The 18,201-nt window shown below is 43.6% G+C and overlaps 2 protein-coding genes across 4 annotated transcripts in view; both read left to right on the plus strand.

The window, feature by feature from the left end:
• PPEF2 (protein phosphatase with EF-hand domain 2) overlaps positions 1-18,201 on the plus strand; it is a 213,795-nt gene that overhangs the window by 156,022 nt on the left and 39,572 nt on the right. The window lies entirely within an intron of this gene.
• NAAA (N-acylethanolamine acid amidase) overlaps positions 1-18,201 on the plus strand; it is a 38,538-nt gene that overhangs the window by 8,132 nt on the left and 12,205 nt on the right. For 2 of the 3 annotated variants that reach the window (XM_081812957.1, XM_081812958.1), the window contains exons 4-10: positions 1,103-1,193; positions 5,338-5,414; positions 9,362-9,534; positions 9,674-9,736; positions 10,714-10,780; positions 11,157-11,185; positions 14,832-14,909. In XM_081812957.1, coding sequence (XP_081669083.1) covers positions 1,103-1,193; positions 5,338-5,414; positions 9,362-9,534; positions 9,674-9,736; positions 10,714-10,780; positions 11,157-11,185; positions 14,832-14,907 — 576 coding nt within the window. In that variant the 3' untranslated portion in view covers positions 14,908-14,909. Of the gene's footprint in view, positions 1-1,102; positions 1,194-5,337; positions 5,415-9,361; positions 9,535-9,673; positions 9,737-10,713; positions 10,781-11,156; positions 11,186-14,831; positions 14,910-15,551; positions 16,225-18,201 lie in introns of those variants that run through there. The other variant, XM_006744037.3, reaches the window with a different exon arrangement.

Genomic DNA, 18,201 nt, shown 5'->3' on the forward strand with positions numbered 1-18,201 from the left:
GTGGGGCTCAATCCCAGGACCCGGAGATCACGACCTGAGCCAAAGGCAGATGCTTAACTGACTGAGCCACCCAGGTGCCCCTAAAATTCAGCTTTCTAAGGAAAAATATTAACCCAGGCCTATTTGTTTCTCAAAATAAAAAATACTGGTTAACCTTTATTGAACAGGCACATTCTAAGTATCTCTTTAAAGAAATGAAATCTGGTATCTGCAGTAACTGCTAGAGTGTGATTTTTCTCCTCATAGTCCTATAGTGGTATCTTGCAACCATTGGAGCTTGTTACCTTAATTTAAAGTGGAAGTGATCCCTATAACTCATGGGATAGCCATGAGGATTACATGAGAGATACATGTAAAATAGTTTTTTAATATTTAAAATTTAAATATGATTATGACTGGCAAACAATCTCACTTATTTCCTCTTACCTCACAGAGCTTATAAGATGCATGACTTATGATCAAGTCAACACAAGTTTTTAATTGGAGCCCATTTGCTATTTCTAGGATGGAGTTTCTCAATCTTTTTAGGGCATGATCCCCTTTGGTGAAGCCTATGATCCCTTCTCAGAATGTTTTATAATACACGAAATAAAATGTATGGATTACAAAGAAAACCAGTTATGTTGGAATATAGCCATTTCAATGTTATACTTTTTCTCAACACATTAAATAGTAAATTTTAGCTGTGCATCTAATAACTCACATAATGATAATTATGAGTGGTGTTTCAGGATATGTAATTATACCACGTCAAGGTAGGTATGATAGCATTATATATGTGGAAATACCTGCTGTGTCTGTGGTGGCAGAATCATAGGCCCTGCTGTGAGCACAGGATTTGTTTCGTGCATCCATTACTAAAGGAGTGAAATTTCAGTTAGAAATGAGTGAAAATAAAGATGTACCTTTTTTCCCATGCAAGATCACAGACCCACTGATTTCTATCCATGGAACCCCCAGGTTAAACCTTCCAGAAGGCTATTTAAGAGTTTTTATTATGTTGGAACTTAAAAGAAAAAAAAATCCATAAGGGGGACAAAACAGAGGATTTCAATATATGTTTGGTGGGAATGGCAAAATGATACCTATCTCTTGATTTCAGGTTGCATTCACAGGAACCACGTTTATTGGCTATGTAGGATTATGGACTGGTCAGAGTCCATACAAGTTTACAGTTTCTGGCAATGAACGAGGTAATCAAAACACATTCCTGAGCATTTTTAGCCATATTCCTGGTCAGTTCTATCCAGGTACTTCATTTGCTCCCCCAACTGAACATATAGATGAATCCCGACTACACTACGTAGCAAGGACTTCCAGCCTAGTCGGGGGTGATGAGCAGTGTGCATATAAGCAATGAAGATGATTTCAGGTAGTGATGAGGCTACAGAGAACGTGAAATGGGGCGCCTGGGTGCTGCAGTCAGTGAAGTGTCTGACTCTCAGTTTCAGCTCAGGTCATCATCTCTGGGAACTGAGATCAAGCCCCGCAATGGGCTCCGCACTCAGTGTGGAGTCTGCTTCGGATTCTCTCTCCCTCTCCCTCTGCCCCTCCTGCTTGTGCTCTCTCTCTCTCAAATAAATAAATAAATAAATAAATATTTTAAAAAAGAGAGAGAGAGAAAGCAAAACAGGAAGATGTGATAGAGAACAGAGGAGGGGGTGGGGCGGTTACTGCGGGTTCCGTAATCCCGGAGCCAGGTCTGCAGAAGCTGGGGGAACTCTAGAAACGAAACAATCCTGGCAGATTCTAGAAACAAAAGATGGTAGTGTGGTTATACCATGGGGGACTGGCATTAGAGGTGGAGAGGAAGACTGAGGAGTTTGGATTTTAAGTGTGATGGAAGCCCTAGGAGGGTTTTAGGCCAGGAAGTGAATCACTTTGGCGGCTACCTAGAAATTGGATCGTGTGGGGGTAACCATGGAAGCAGAAGACTGTTAGGAAGCTCTTGCAGTCATGTACAGGCTGTGTGATGGCTTCCTACAGGCAACAGCTATAAAGCACTCCACAGCTTACTGGGCACTTTCTGGTCAGTTTTCTCAGTAGACCTTCTCGACGGTCCTGTTAGACAGGCAGGGCTGATAGTATCGACCCCACTCATGATGCAGAGGAGGAAGCTGAGGCTGGGAGGTGAAGTGGAAAGGTGGTCCTCAGACTGGTCTCCCAGGTCCTGGCCCAGTTGCTCTGTTGGTTATACGACCCCGCTGCCGTTCCCCAGGTCTCAGGGACATCAGTCAGTTCCACAGAGCGTGGGAAACCCAGAGGTCCACCAACGCTTGTCTCTGTCCTCAGGAACTTGCAGCTGAGCTAAGAAGAAAGACTTAAAGTTTAGTGTTGGTCACTGGACGAACCCGATTGACTTCACGTTGCTGTTTCCTTTGGTTAGGTCTGTTCTTACCTTTTTACATAAGGCTTTAACAGGAGGCTGCTGGCTGAGTATGTTATCAGCGTCCAGTAGTCAGTTCTTTATCCTAATGGGTTTCTTCAGCATTTTCTCAAAAGTCAGCTATGAGCAAGACTGATTTTTCTCTCTTTTTTTTTTTTAAGATTTCTTTGTTTATTTTAGAGAGAGAAAGAGAGAGCAGGGGACAGGGGCAGAGGAAGAGAGAGAATCCTCAAGCAGACTCCACATTGAGTGAGGAGCTGGACGCGGGGCTTGATCTCAAGACCCTGAGATCATGAGCTGAGCCGAAATCAAGAGTCGGCTGCCTAACCGACTGAGCCCCCCAGGTACCCCATTGTGAGACTGATTCTCAACCAATGGTACTCAGACCACAGATGACAGTTACTAAGGTTTTACACAGAATGTCTGTAAACAAGTGTATATTTATTTATTTATTTATTTATTTATTTATTTATTTTTTTAAAGATTTTATTTATTTATTTATTTATTTGAGAGAGAGAAACAGCATGAGAGGGGAGAGGGTCAGAGGGAGAAGCAGGCTCCCCGCTGAGCCGGGAGCCCGATGCGGGACTCGATCCCAGGACTCCGGGACCATGACCTGAGCCGAAGGCAGTCGCTTAACCAACTGAGCCACCCAGGCGCCCAACAAGTGTATATTTAAAGGGTGGGTTTTGTTTCCATCATCTTGTGACTCAAACTGTTTAACAACTGATTAGTAGAACCTAAGGTATTTGCAGTTTAAAAATAACTGAGTTCTTCCGTGACATGCACATTTAACTGAATACTGTCAAACTGCCTTTTTAATACTTACTTTATCCTTATTTTAATGAAAACTAGCTCTATTTTAGTCTGCTAAGATGGACTTAAAATGCCTGAACAATAAGGTAAGGTATCTCTGCTAATAGAGATAAGATATTCAGTTAACTTTCTGGACGTTATGGAGAATGCCAACAGGGCCTCTGACACCCCCCTCCCCGGAAAAGGTAGGGATATGAGGGGGACCAATAAGTGGCGTAGAGTTTGGGGAGGCTTAACAAACCACCCGGCAGGTAAGATCTCAGACTCGAGAGCCAGCCTGCCTGATGTCTGTGTGGGGCTGTCACCTGCTTGCTCGGCAGCCGCCACCGCGGTGTTAACCCTGTGCTTGTCTCCTCACCTGGAAAGCAGGGGATGAGGATGAACTGCTTCATGGATGTGACGCTCCCAGAGCGGTGCCTGGCACAGAGTAGGGGCCATGGAGCACTTACTTGTCATGGTCCCATCTCTGGGCCTGACCTCCGAGCCCCAGATTGGAATACCCAGCCACCTTCTCGGCCTCTCCACGTTGATGGCTGCTAGCGGCCTCACCCTTGGCATGCTTATGCAGAGCTCTTGCTTTTTTCTTTTCCCCTCTTCTTGCCCTCACTCTCCCCCGCCCCAAACCTGTTCCTCTCCTGGTTTTTCCGTGTCTCAGGATACGGCACTTCTTTCCACTGCACTGATTGTACCAGGAGAATTTTTTGACCGGTCATTCCCTGGGTCAGTTTTCACCACGCAAACCGGGCTGTCCCTGACCATCCTGTCCACCTGCACCGCTCGGCTAGCTGCCGTCATACCTGTGCTGCTGGAGTAGCGTCTCATCTGGCATCACGGCTTCTCACCCTCCTCTAATTCTTTCTCTTCCCGGCAGCTGGCCTGCCCAGGTTGGTCCCCTGTTTAAAACCTGCACTGAATTTCCGTTTCATTCCTAACGACTCCAGAGTCCTGACTGACCTCAGAACTCTGTGTGGCCACCTCCTGCACATCATTTTATGCCTGTCTCCTTCTCCCTCGTTCCACGGGCACCAGCATCTTTCTTTTTCTGACACCTACCAAGCTTGTCCCTGCCTTAGGGCCCTGACACCCACGCCTTCTGTCTGGAATGTTCTGCCCATCTTAGCTCAAATGTCTACAACTCATTGAGGCTACCCTGAACATTCCTCTCAAAAAGAACCCTCCCTCATTACTCACGATTACATTATTCTGTCTTAGTTTCTTTATTACAGTTACCAAAATTTTGTGTGCTTCATGGCACCCTAATTACTTCTGTTTGCTGTTAAATTCCAAGGGACTGGACCAGATCACAGTATGGCACATAGTAGATGCTCAGTGCTTATGTCTTGAATGAAACTATTTCTTTGGAAATAAATCCCCAACAAAGACTTCTTTAAGATGTTAAAAAAAAATAATTTTGGAGAATGACTGTAAATTTGTATTTTTTTTTTTAAAAATGTGAGCCCAAATCAAACTTAAAGTTCTGAAAGGTATATTCTCTGTAGTCTTCCTAATCCTTATTGAGCCACTTCTGTTGATAGCTATATAATTCTGCTTTGCCTGGGATGATTAATCAAATTATTTCCTTTCACATAATTATCATTGCTTCTAGGCACAAAAGATTATGTATATGTAAAATATGTATACAGAAAATTCATGTATACACACACACAGAATATTTCCAAATCCCTAGAAATTTGTATATATATATAAATTACATTTTTCTATGGGTGCCATGAAATTTGAGCTTTATCTTTGAAAACTGGATGCCAGTAAAATCACTTTTTTAAAATTTATTTTATTTTATTTTTTTAAAGATTTTATTTATTTATTTGAGAGAGAGAATGAGAGAGAGAGAGCACATGAGAGGGGGGAGGGTCAGAGGGAGAAGCAGACCCCCTGCTGAGCAAGGAGCCCGATATGGGACTCAATCCCAGGACTCCAGGATCATGACCTGAGCCGAAGGCAGTCGCTTAACCAACTGAGCCACCCAGGCGCCCGTAAAATCACTCTTCATCCACCAACTTTTCTCTCCCATCAGCTTGTACTATGGGAAAGAAATAAGATATAAGGAATTTTAAAATGTGGAACTGGGGCAACAATTCGTATTTATACTTATTGTTTCTTCCTCAACTCGGCAGACAAAGGCTGGTGGTGGGAGAATGTGATCGCTGCCCTTTTCCAGAGACACTATCCAATCAGCTGGCTTATCCGCGCTGTGAGTACTCTTACTATTGAGCCCCGCACACCCTAACTTCATCTTCTGTGGGTTCATGTTGTAATGCTCTGTGTCATTTAACAATGTTATCTTTCACGTAAGAAGCTCCTAAAAAGGATAGGCATCTAAGGGTTTGCAAAATGCGTATCAGCCTTTGTGATAATAAGTATCAAAGATAAACAGAACTGGACACTAGTTAAAGGAGTAGTTATAAATTATAAATTTCTAGTTATAAAATAAGTCATGGGCATGTCATGTACAGCATGGTGATTATAGTTAATAATACTATATGGCATAAGTGAAAGTTGTTAAGAGTAGATCTTAAAAGTTCTCATACAAGAACATGTTTTAAAGGGAGTATTGAGGGAGTAGAGAGGGATGTCTCTCTAGAGAGGGAGACGTGAAAATTTACAGAAAGTGTAAAAGAGGGGTTGTCCATGTCAAACGTATCTGGGGTTGCTAATTGGTGCTCATCCAAGTTAGCCTTCTACCCTCCTGCAGAGACTGGAAAACAGGGGCCCTATCTTTAAGCGCCGGCTGGAACAAACAGTAAATTCTTTGGGCAGCCTTATTTTCTCAGGCAGGCACTAGAAGAAGGGCTAGGGCCACCTTAGGGATGTAGCCTTGAGCTGTTAGAAACTCTGTTATGTTTGTTCATGTCCTTATAGGCCAAGATTAAGGCCTTATCAAGGAGAGGGCTCAGAGGAGCCTAGCCAAAGATTGGTTAAGGAGAGAATCTTTGTTACAGGCTACAGTTTTAGCCTATAGCCTAATCTTGATAACTGATTGAGATAAGAGATAACAGTATGCTTTTTCTGCAGATAAAAATGTACCCTCCTTTTAGAATCTCCATTTGCAAATATCAGAATTAGCAAAACAAAGGCATTAGAAAGTAGTTCTGCACACAACAAAAAAAAGTTTACTTTACATGACCTATTAGATAGACAGCAGAGTTCCAGGCCTCATATAAATTCTAATTTGTAATTTGACCACATTTGGTGCAGGATTTGGCCCTGCCCAGCTTTAACCTTTTTGGCCCTTCTTCGACCAGCTCTAAATGATCTTAGTCCCTGTGGACTTGGAGTTCTCCTCAACCTCTAACCTGGGTACTTCCTGAAGATGTTGACAAACTGTGTATCCTTCATATCTTTTATTTTTTTAAACATTTTTTTTTAAGATTTTATTTATTTATTTGACAGAGAGAGAGCGAGCAAGCATAAGCAGGGGGAGCTGCAGAGGGAGAGGGAGAAGCAGGCTCTCCGCTGAGCAGGGAGCCCGATGTGGGGCTTCATCCCAGGACTCTGGGATCATAACCTGAGCCGAAGGCAGCCGCTTAACTGACTGAACCACCCAGGTGCCCCATATACTTCATATCTTTTTAAGATGACCTCTAAAACTTTTTTTTTTTTTTTAAGATTTTATTTTTAAGTAATCCCTGCCCCAACATGGGGCTCGAACTTACAACCATGAGATCAAGCGTCCCATGCTCTACCAACTGGGCCAGCCAGGTGCCCCTAAAACTTTTCATCATAAGATGAAAGTGTATTTCGAATGTTGCCATTTAAAAATGAAACTAGAATTTAGATCTGTCTGGTGGACTCTTAACAGCAAAATGATTTTTAAATGTTTTAGATAAAATTTACATACAGTGACATGCACAGATCTTAAGGGTCTAGTTCAATGTGTCTTGGCAGTTGTACACACTCATTTATCCACCCATGTAAGCACCAACAAAACAAGATACAGAACATTTCCAAGTCCCTGGAAATTTCCCTCCTGTTCCCTTCCTGACAATTCCTCACCTCCTCTGACACCCTCCTCCACTGAAACCACTCTTTGACCTCTGTCACCACAGACAAGTTTGCCTTTCTAGAATATGTATAAACGAAATCCTAGAGTACAGACTCTCTCTTTCACTCTGCCCGGTGCTTTTCTAATTCATCCATGTTGTTTGTATCACTTGCTCGTTCATTTTTATTACTGAAGAATATTCAGTTGTATGAATATGCCACAATTTTCCTATTGATAGACATTGGGTTGTTTCCAGTCTTGGGCCATTAGGAATAAGCCTGCTATAGAAATCTTTGTACAAGGCTTTTAGTCAACATGTATGTCCATTTCAGTTGAGTAAGTGCTTAAGAGTGGAATTGCTGGGTCATAAGGTAGGTGTATATTTAATTGAGGTATAATGCCATACAATTCACATGCCATACCATTCATCTATTTAAATTATACAACTCCCTGGTTTTAGTATAGTCAGAGTTGTGCAACCATATCTACAATCAATTTTAGAATCTTTTCATAGGTTCTAAAAAGAACCTATGGAAAGAACCTAAAAAGAAATCCCGGGGCGCCTGGGTGGCTCAGTTGGTTAAGCGACTGCCTTCAGCTCAGGTCATGATCCTGGAGTCCCGGGATCGAGTCCCACATCGGGCTCCCTGCTCGGCGGGGAGTCTGCTTCTCCCTCTCCCACTCCCCGTTTGTGTTCCCTCTCTTGCTGTGTCTTTCTCTGTCAAATAAATAAATAAAATCTTTAAAAAAAAAAAAAAAAAGAAATCCCGTACCCATGAGCAGTCACCACCCATTTCCATCACTTCCTGAGCCAGAGAGATAAGGTGCATGTCCCACCCTGACTCTGCCACCTGAATGAAGCAAGTCATCACCACCTTCAGTATTTCTTACTGATGTTCTTTGGCTTTTTTCTCATTGGATTCTGTTAGAGGCAACAAATTATTTGATAGTTGTTGCAGGATGGTGTAGGTGACATAAAACAGTGTTCCATGACTCCTGTTGCCTCCCTTTATAATTTTGCTGAGTTCAGAACCAACCAATTCAACCCTAAATACCTCACCCCCTAACAGTAAGACGTATACAGGAGAGGAAGGCCCACAAAGCCCCGCCCCGGTTTGACGGTGTGTGGCGCTGAATGATGGCACCTTTGCAGATGCTAATATTTTGAATTGTTCTTTTGTTTGACTTTACCCCCACCCCCGACACTGTGCCTCCGCAGTATTCAGGATGGGTGAGCAGAAAACGTACTTTCCAAGAGTGATTTTGAAGATGCAGGTGGGAAGGGCATGCTCTGCCCCAGGATGTTCTTGAGCAGATCAGCTTGAGCAAGGAGCACCTGTGGAAGCTGAAGATACGGAAAGCGATCCCCTTAACTGTCCATGCCACAGACCTTTGGAAGTCTTCATGAGCCCCCGGGGGTATCCGAACACCCTGCTCACTGCTCGGATGTAGTATGCTGTCTTCCACCTCCAAGCCTTTGCTGAACTATTCCATTGAGCCAGAACTGTCTTCCCCAGCCCCACGCCCAACCCCACAACCACCACTTTCACCAGTCTGACTTCCCTTTGTCCCTTTGGCCTCAGCTTGTGTGATACCTCCCCGGGATGCTTCCTTGATGCCCTGGGTGAGGGTGGGTCCCCTGCTATGGCTTTTATAGCAACTGCTTCTCCATGGTGACACTCCATACATTGTGTCACCACTGCCCGTTCGTTGACTTCCGTGTCATTCTTGGAAATTTGGAGTGAACAGGTTAGGTCAGTCATATTCACTGTTCTGTCTCCACACCAGCACAGTGCCTAACATGGAGTAGGTCTTCAGGAAGGACCTGTTGAAAGAACAAATGAATGAGGAAACATGGGGAGTCCTTTGTGAAGGTGACCTGCCTAGAAAGCACGTGGCCCATGGTTGGTGAGCCAGGCCTAGAACTTGTCAACAGTTCTTTCCTTTTGTGAGAAAAGTCCGGCTGCTGTCGGCTCCCCACTGAGGTTTCTTCCACCTCGGGAGCTCTGATGACAGGAGGATGAGGTCAGAGCAGTTTGAGATGGTAGTCATGGCTTAATCTGTCAGGAGAATGTGCTTTGGCCCATTTGTCCGTCAGTTGGTATGGATAACTGCCATGGGTGATGATGCTAATGCAGGTTTGTCTTTTTGTTCAGACCCTGAGTGAGTCGGACAACTTTGAAGCAGCTGTGTATAAACTGGCCAAGACTCCCCTCATTGCTGATGTTTATTATATTGTTGGCGGTATGTCCCCCCGGGAGGGAGTGGTCATCACGAGGAACAGAAATGGCCCAGCAGACATTTGGCCTCTAGATCCTTTAAATGGAGCGTGAGTAGAATTAAGATTCTGGTCATTTTGTATCAATAGTGTTTTTCAACTGGTGAAACTAGAGGTTTTTGTATATTTTTCTTCTTTAGCTATGTGCCACATGACCTTGGGTAAGACCAGACGATGTGCTCTGTTATAGGTGGTTCCGGGTGGAGACAAATTACGACCACTGGAAGCCAGCACCTAAGAAAGATGACCGAAGGTCGGCCTCTATACCCCGTCCAGTTTGCAGCATGCTCTTGGGGTCAGGAGGATGTGCCCTTTTAATGAGAGAGAACCAGAGAGGACTAGAGGCGCTACCCTCTTCCAGAAAACATACCTGGGCCCCCTCACCAATGTCTTGGCCGGGATGGGAGAGTGGAGTGTATAGTGGAGTGTGTGGGGGGAGGGCTCTTGGCAGTTGGTTGGGTGTTAGAGGGTAAGGCTGGCCCTGGCCTCAGGGTCAGGAGCCCTATATTCCACCACTAGCTCTACTAATGACTCACTGCGTGGCCCCTTGAGCCTCTGTTTACTCAACTGTAAAAATAAAGGGTAGAACAAGAATCATGGTTTTCTATGTAAGACTTTTTGGGAAGGAAAACATTTCTCTTAAATAAATAAATAAACAAACCAGTTAGGGGCTTTCTTTGGCCCTTCTAATTTTTTTTTTTTTTTTAAGATTTTATCTATTTATTTGACAGAGACAGAGAGAGCACAAGCAGGGGGAGCAGCAGAGGGAGAACAGGCTCCCCGCTGAGCAGGGAGCCCAATGCGGGGCTCGATCCCAGGACCCTGGGATCATGACCTGAGCCGAAGGCAGACGCTTAACCGACTGAGCCACCCAGGCACCCCTGGCCCTTCTAATTTTGAACATTTTATAAGTCCATGCATCCCCAAACAGCAGGTTGTTAGGTATTTCCTCCTGGCTTTACTGCCCCACGTGTTTGGTGGCAAATATTTAATTTCATAGCAATACATTTTCACCCGCCCAACTTCCTGGAGCAGATGGTGCCTGTGGGCTTGACTGTTGAATTAATTTTACCATGGTGGTCTGAGACTGGGCAAGAAGCATGTTTGGGGGCCGGAATCTGCTTTGGTGAAAGGGAGATAAGGCAGCTGGGCCTTGTACGGAGGCTCCCAGTACGAGAGCTGATGGCATTTCCTGAAGTGCCAAGTAATCTTTGACCCTTCTCCTTCCAGAACACCTGCCATCAAAGCCCTTAATGCCACGGGCCAGGCAAACCTCAGCCTGGAGACGCTCTTCCAGGTAACTTACTGTGCCGTGATGTCCAGCTCTTACCCAGGACGTTTGCTGTCTTTGTTAATCGTGGCGTGATAAAAAAAAAAAAAAAAAGAATCTCCTCCGAAATCTCTGAACTCAGGCAAATGTGGTAGAAGACAGTGTTGGAGTCAGAGTTCCACCCAGTTGAAAACCTTTCTAAAAAGTCCGATGACATTTTGTCAACTTGTTTCAGTATATGTTCATTGTTTAAAAGGAGAAAGGATTCAAAATACAGACAAAAATCCTGTATTCTATTAAGTCTTCAGGCTAGAGTGTTAGGTAGTTTTATTCTTCCTATAGATATTCTACATATTTCTTCTACCTTTTAATAGTCTTTGTAATATGATTTTTTCCTTTGCAGGTTTTGTCTGTGTTTCCGGTGTGTAACAAGTAAGTGACATGTTAAACGCATCTGTTCATACATCACCCCAGAATGGGGGACTCACTCCCATACTCTTTGGCTCAGCAGGGTTCTGGGGGCCCCTACAGGTCAGGCTTTCTGGGTGCTGTGGGTACAGCAGTGAACCAAACCGAGTCTCTGCTCTCATGGGGCCAGCATTCTGCTGGTGGGGCATAGGGAGGAGGTGGGGAGGAGCACATAAACAAATATAAGTCAGGTGAGAAGTCCATGAAGAAAAACAAAGGTAAGGAGGATAGAGTGATCCAGAAGAAGGAGGGCAGTGATGTGTTCATCCTAAATCAGTCTGGTATTGGGTCCACCTGCCCTGGTTATGAGCGCCTTAATCTCACTCTGTTAGAACTAAACTTTAGACACCACTGGCTTCCTTTTAACTTCCTGGGACGTTCTGCTACCACCATGCTCCGTCTACAGATAATTCAGCATCGAAGCTGTTGTTTCTTTTTTAGCCTGTACCCTTGATAGGAGCATTGTGTGAGCAGCGGCTTCTCGGGTCTGCAGCCCACATCATCCTCTGATGTGAACCCCTGGGCGGAAGCTACTCCTGTCACAGGAAACTCTTAATTAAACCTGAGAGGCAGCCACAGGACTTGCCCCGGAAACTCTGAAGGTCCCCCTGTCAAGACCAGCAGTCCGCCCTTCATTGTCCCCTCAAGGTGGTGCTTCATTGCCTGGCACCTAGGATTAGCTCCTTAGGGGCACAGACACCTTCTTTTGCTTAGTGCGGTGGGGCTTAATTGAATGAAATGAAAGAGGAGGCATCTGCAAGTCAAAGCAGTTTTATCTCCTTTTACTTCAGTAAATTCCCAAACCCAGCATTTCCTACCTTCTCATGTTCTTGTATCTGCTTTCTCCAAGGCAAGAATATCAAAATGGTCCTCTTCAGGAAATAGCCTAATACAGACAAAACCTGTAAAGCGATTTTGAGTTTCAAATACCCAACTGATTTTTCTTTTTCTTTGAAATGATCCTCTTTTACACAAACACAAAATAGTTTTCCTATGGCCTCTGGAATAGCTTTTGTATACAGGTACTTTAAGATTCCTTAGCTATTAAGATATTTTCAAAACTGGTGGTATCCTTTTCATTTTGTACCATGATAGGAACATATCTTCAAATTGTCCCTTTGAAAGTTTTTTTTCTGTAAGTATGGCCTGATAAAAAGAGTAACACTAAAAAATTTATTCTGTAAGCAATATTCTAACAGCCAATACAGAAAAACAAATTAGTCAGTACTTTGCCACTCTAACAAATGAGCTGTTTGGGTAACAAATGATACCCAATGTTATGCTGGTAAACTAGCTCTTTGGGTGGGGGGGTGGGTGTGCAGGATGAGGGGAACCCAAAAAACAAAGACACCCCCCCTTCAGTTGTAGCATTTATTGACTTCCATGCTTAAAGACTCCCAGCTGGCCTATTTCAAGCTTACAATTGATTCCTGCATGGCTAACAGTTGGCTCTCACCAGCCTGTAGGAGCCGTTTCCACCACACAACACAAATGACTGTATCCTTTCCAGTTGGGCACAGTTTTGCCCTTCTAATATTCATTTTAAAAATAGGGATGTTCTTTTTTTGTGTGTTCTTTTAGTTTTTAAAATAATTATATAAATGATTTTATCTTTTTAAAAATTAGTATTAAAATAAAATAGTTGTTATATATTTTTAAAGATTTTATTTATTTAAGAGAGAGAAAGCATGAGCAGAGGGGAGGGGCAGAGGGAGAGGGAGAACCAGACTCCCTGCTGAGCAGGAGCCCCTCAGGGCTGGAGTCCAGGACCCTGAGATAAGGACCTGAGCCAAAGACTAATGCTTAACTGACTAAGCCACCCAGGCACCCCAAGAGTTGATATATTTTTTAAAAGCATTGCCCATGCTGTCAACAGCCCTTATAATTTTAAATAGGTACACCATAGCCAATTGAATATATTGTATAGTTGAGTTAAGCATTCTCCAGTTGTTAGTTTTTCCTCTATTAAAACTCTGAAATAAACATATTTGTAATGCCCCCCCAACCCCCCCTACTTTTGGATTAATTTCCCTGGCTGAATTCCCAGAAGTAGGGTTACTGAGTTAAAGGCTATGAATGTTTAAATGGCGTATGAAATGTTTTGTTGAAATAGAATTGTTAGAAATTGTAGTTAACCAAGTAATATTTTTCTCTGTTGTGTAATTGAAAACCCAAAAGGAACTGCATTTATTTTTTTTAAGATTTATTTATTTATTTTAGAGAGAGGGAGAGTGCACGAGTGGTGGTGGTGGGGGGTGTTGCAGAGGGAGAGAGACAGAGGGGAAGCAGCCTCCCCTGGTGAGCTGGGCTGGATCCTAGGACCCTGGGATCTTGACCTGAGCTGAAGTCAAGAATCTGAAGCAAGAAACTGACGCTCAACCGCTCAACAGACTGAGCCACCTAGGTGCCCCGAGGAACTGCATTTAAAGGGTATTCACCGCTGAGCCAGAATTAACATAGATCCCTGACTCTCGGGCCCTTTCCTTGTAATGATTCCTGGCAACCAAGGCTGTTCACTGTGAGAAAGTTCAGAAAGAAATCTCCATAGAAACAGTTAGCTCAATGCTGCCCCCTTGTGCTGTGCTACAAAATTACACTAACCTGCGATAGAACTCCATCCTCTGATGTGGCTGTAAGCAGAGAAAATATTAAAATAGCGATGGAGAATAGAATTATGACCAAAGTAAATAAATAGCTGAAGTCCTTATTCAGGGAATCTCCATTACCCTCGGATGAGCTCTGCATGCACTTATAGCTGTCTTCAGCCAGGTGTACAATTTGGGCCACTAATTCTTCCTAATCCTGAACAACCCGGCTCCAGATGCCTTGAGCATGCATCCCAGCTGGTGTCCTGGACAAGAATTAGATGAAGGGAGTGAGGGGAAGGGGTCCTAGTGTGTGTGTGCATGCATGTGCATGTACTCATGTTGTTCTGGTCTCTTACTATGCAGTATGTTGAATAAATTACATTGTGCTTTTCATCCTTAGATCTGGGTAAAGGGGCCCCCTGACTTCATCCCCCAGCTTTAGAGGCTCCTCTCTGGCCTTCCTCTAACCCTCCCTTGATATAAGGAATCCACTGGGCCAGGAGCATTTGTTTAGTGAGTCTGGCCCAAGTACCTAGCCTGAAGAGCTCCAAGCTGTTTCCGGGGCCTGTGTGATCCACTATCCTGGGTGGTGTTCTCCTGATGGCAGCGTGTAGCCACTATGGACAGCCCATGCCTGGTGGGTGGCCAAGGCATGGCTTTTTCCTGGAGTCGTGCTTAAAGCCCAAATGCAAAGGCTCAGGTGTCCACACACGTGCTACTTGTGGTATAGGGCAGAGCAAGGGGTGAGGCCGACGGATGCCTCTCCCTCATTGCCACAGTGTGAAACTCTGAGGGGTCCGAGAAGTTTTGCATTTGAACATGGCCTTCCATAGTGTTGTCAAAATAGGAAGGAAGGGCGCCGTGTGATCACTTGAATTATAAAGTTTGAACATTTTGACATATATGGGCTTCTATTTGTGTTATTTTCCTAGGTCCCAAGGGTTAGGTTGGTATTTTTTTTTTCCTCTGTGGAATATTAGAGGCAATGACGTGCATATAAAAATTCCTCTCACTGTTTTCAGCTACACCATTTATACTACAGTAATGAGTGCTGCCAACCCAGAGAAGTACATGACTAGGATCAGAAACCTGGGTTAAAAGTAAGTAAGCAGAAGAGTGGGTTCAACCATGCTATGAAAGTTCTGCTCGTTTGTTGTTATTTGTTCATTTGGGGACATTGGTGGGTGTGTGCTGGTGTTTCCCACAGAGGGTGGTAACATCTTTAACATCTATACATATAGAATATCTTCTGACAGACATCTGGCAAACGGTTGTCATGTGGGTCAGGTTAATGTCACTGTTAGGTATTTATCTTGAATTTGCTGGTATGAGAGCTCATCTTCTCTGCCCAGTGCCCTTCGTCCCTTACTCAGACCCGTTCTCAGGGCAGGGTGTTAACTTCACTGACACAGAGGGGGAAATAACTGGGAAGACTTGCTTGTCCCCAGAATAATAGTGAGGCAGGCCCAGCACCTTGGCAACCTGAGAAAACAGATAATGAAGGCAGAGGACAGCGGCAGAATTTATTTCAGGCATTGGTGAGCCCATCGGTGTGGGGTAGAACATGAGGAAAAAGCAGGCGTCCTTTTTGCTGTGCCTGAAACCAAACCTAGGCAGTTTTCCCTGTTGCCGGGGTCTTCTGGAACCTGTCAGCCTGGCCTGATGTTTTGGTCCTTTGCTTATCATGGCAGTGTTAAAAATTGGTGTTTGAATTAAGTACATTTATTTTTCTTCCCTTACAGATGATGTCTTAAAAATGAAATTCTTGAAGAGCTGTACTTTAAAAAACAAAACAAAAAGAAAGGATTGTATTATTCCAGGAACAATACAGGTTCCTTCCTCATTAAGCTTTTCAGTCTTGTGAAGTGGGGGCAGGAGGATCACTTTGCACTTTGTATTGCCGAAGTGGGTGATAGGCGTCTTGCATTTGCTTCTCTTCCTCGCTTGCCTTGACCCTCTCTCCACTGTCTGTACTGACTTGAACAACTCAAAGATAATTGGTCTCAGAGGTCAAGCCCCTTCTCCCCACAACATGTAGCAATGTTGTCAGACCTCAGCTTATGAAGAAACAAGCTGGCCAGATCTCTTTGTTTATTATGAAGTGCTTCTGGAAGAGTCTGAGAAAAAAAGATTCTTCTAAAAGAAATGGAGAACTGTAGTTTGAATAGAGCCTGTTTGAGTGTTTGTTAGTCTGAGCTTCGATCATGTGTTTCCGTGGGATGGGATTCTCACTTTGCATAATGTGTCTAATGTTTCTTTATAAAAACTGATGGGCCTCCTTTTTCTAAATAGCTACTTTCTTACAGCTCTTTGAAAGCAATATGAAACCAAATTATTTCTGATTGTCATTTTTCATTAGTTAATAAAATGTTGAAAGAGATGTTGGCAAGGAGAATAAACATTTTTCCCAATACATTTCCTGTTGTCCCTCCATTCTTATCCCCGAAGTTGTGTGGTTCTGAGCAGCTATCCCAAGCAAGCAGCTCTCGTGATGTTGTTTAAATGTCAGGACGCAAAGGAGGGCACAGCTGCGTTGTAGAATTTGATTTTGTTTTTCACATATACAGGAAAGAAACTTCTCTGAGGATGAAGTAAGAAAAGGCTAAAATGCACAAACAGTGAATCGATGGGATATTCTTGTTTGGTGGACCAGCAAGAACAAAGGAAAATGGGATGCGGGGAGGAGAGTGTGAGCCAGGCACCAGTCACCCCTGCCTCACCATACCCCACCCCTCACTGGTGGCCCAGAATATTCCCGTTTCTTCTTGGACAGTGTTGGATCTACACTGTTACATTTCCATCATCCAATGTCCTTTTTAAAATCAAACATCAAGGGGCACCTGGGTGGCTCAGTCGGTTAAGCGTCTGCCTTCAGCTCAGGTCATGATCTCAGGGTCCTGGGATCAAGTCCCAGCATCGGGATCCCTGCTCAGCAGGGAGTCTGCTTCTCCCTCCCACTGCCCCTCCCCCTGCTTATTCTCGCTCCCTCTCTCTCTCTCTTTCTCTCTCTCTGACAAATCAATAAATAAAATCTTTAAAATAAAAAAAATAAAATCAAACACCAAGAGTAGTTTACTCTTGCCAGACATGTTAAACTGTGATGGAGACTAGAAATTTCTACTCATTAGTCACTTCCATTCTTGTTTTCTAGACTACAGATGATCTTTGGATGGAAATTTGGGGAATAACCTAATTTTAACCAGGCAACACAAAGGCATTGAGAACTTTTCAGCAGGAAAGTGATTTAAGTAATCTAAATCTCTGGTTGCTTTTAAGACCTGTGTTCCTTGTGCCGTGTGGTTTCACTACGATGTGTCTAGATGTAGATTTCTTGTTATTTAGCCTGCTGGGGCTTTGTTATGCTCTCCAAACTTCAAATTTATTTCTTTTATTCAAGTTTGGAAAAAGTGCTCAGTTACTTTTCTCTTGCTGTCCTCCATTCTCTTGCGTCTTCTCGGCTGAACTCCCAAGTGTGTGTGTTATCACACCTTCTAACCTCTGTCTCAGCCCTTGGGATTTGGGGTGGGTGGGGAGGAGAGGTGGATATCTCTCTCAATGACATATTCCAAGTCATGTCTTTATTTTTTTCTGTAAAATCAGAAATATTTCATTAGTGAATCTCTTGAGTTTTTAATATCGAGGATAATATTTTATTTATTTATTTATTATTTTTTAAAAGATTTATTTATTTATTTTAGAGAGCATGAGCCAGAGGGGTAGAGAGAGAGGGAGGGAGAATCTCAAGCAGACTCCCTGCTGAGCACAGAGCCTGATGTGGGGCTTGAGGTCACGACCTGAGCTGAAACCAAGAGTAGGACGTTTAACCAACTGAGCTACCCAGGTGTCCCTCTTTATTTATTTTTTAAAAGATTTTATTTTTAAGTAATCTCTGCACCCAGCATGAGGCTCAAACTTACAACCCCAGATCAAGAGTTGCATGCTCTACTGACTGAGCCAGCCAGGTGCCCCTCAAGGATAATATTTTTATTTTAGATGGGCTATTTGCCATTTATTCAAACTGCTAGGATCTTTATTGGATAGCATTTGTTCCTAGCTTTGGTTTTTTTTGTTGTTGTTGTTGTTGTTAAACTTCTTAGCCCCTACTTATTTTATACTCTGCTTCTAAATTCAGTCATCAAGCCTTCAGGTGTCTAACTTTGCTGTTTGTTTTGCTAACTCTCCCTCATGGAGGTTTCTGTGGTGTTCCATAGTTTTGGATTGTGTTCCTTTGGAAATCCTGAAGGCCGGGGTTGGCGGTACACCGCCCAGAAAGGATGTGTGTCTGTTAATTTCTCAGCTTGTGGTTTCTTAGAACATTCAGTATGAATTGAAGCCTCAGTTTATATTGTATGAGGGCAATATTATTCACCTTCACAGAGGAGAGCATTCAGT

Source organism: Leptonychotes weddellii, chromosome 2 (assembly GCF_054177405.1).
Source record: "Leptonychotes weddellii isolate Sample4059 chromosome 2, ASM5417740v2, whole genome shotgun sequence".
NCBI classification, from domain to species: domain Eukaryota; kingdom Metazoa; phylum Chordata; class Mammalia; order Carnivora; family Phocidae; genus Leptonychotes; species Leptonychotes weddellii.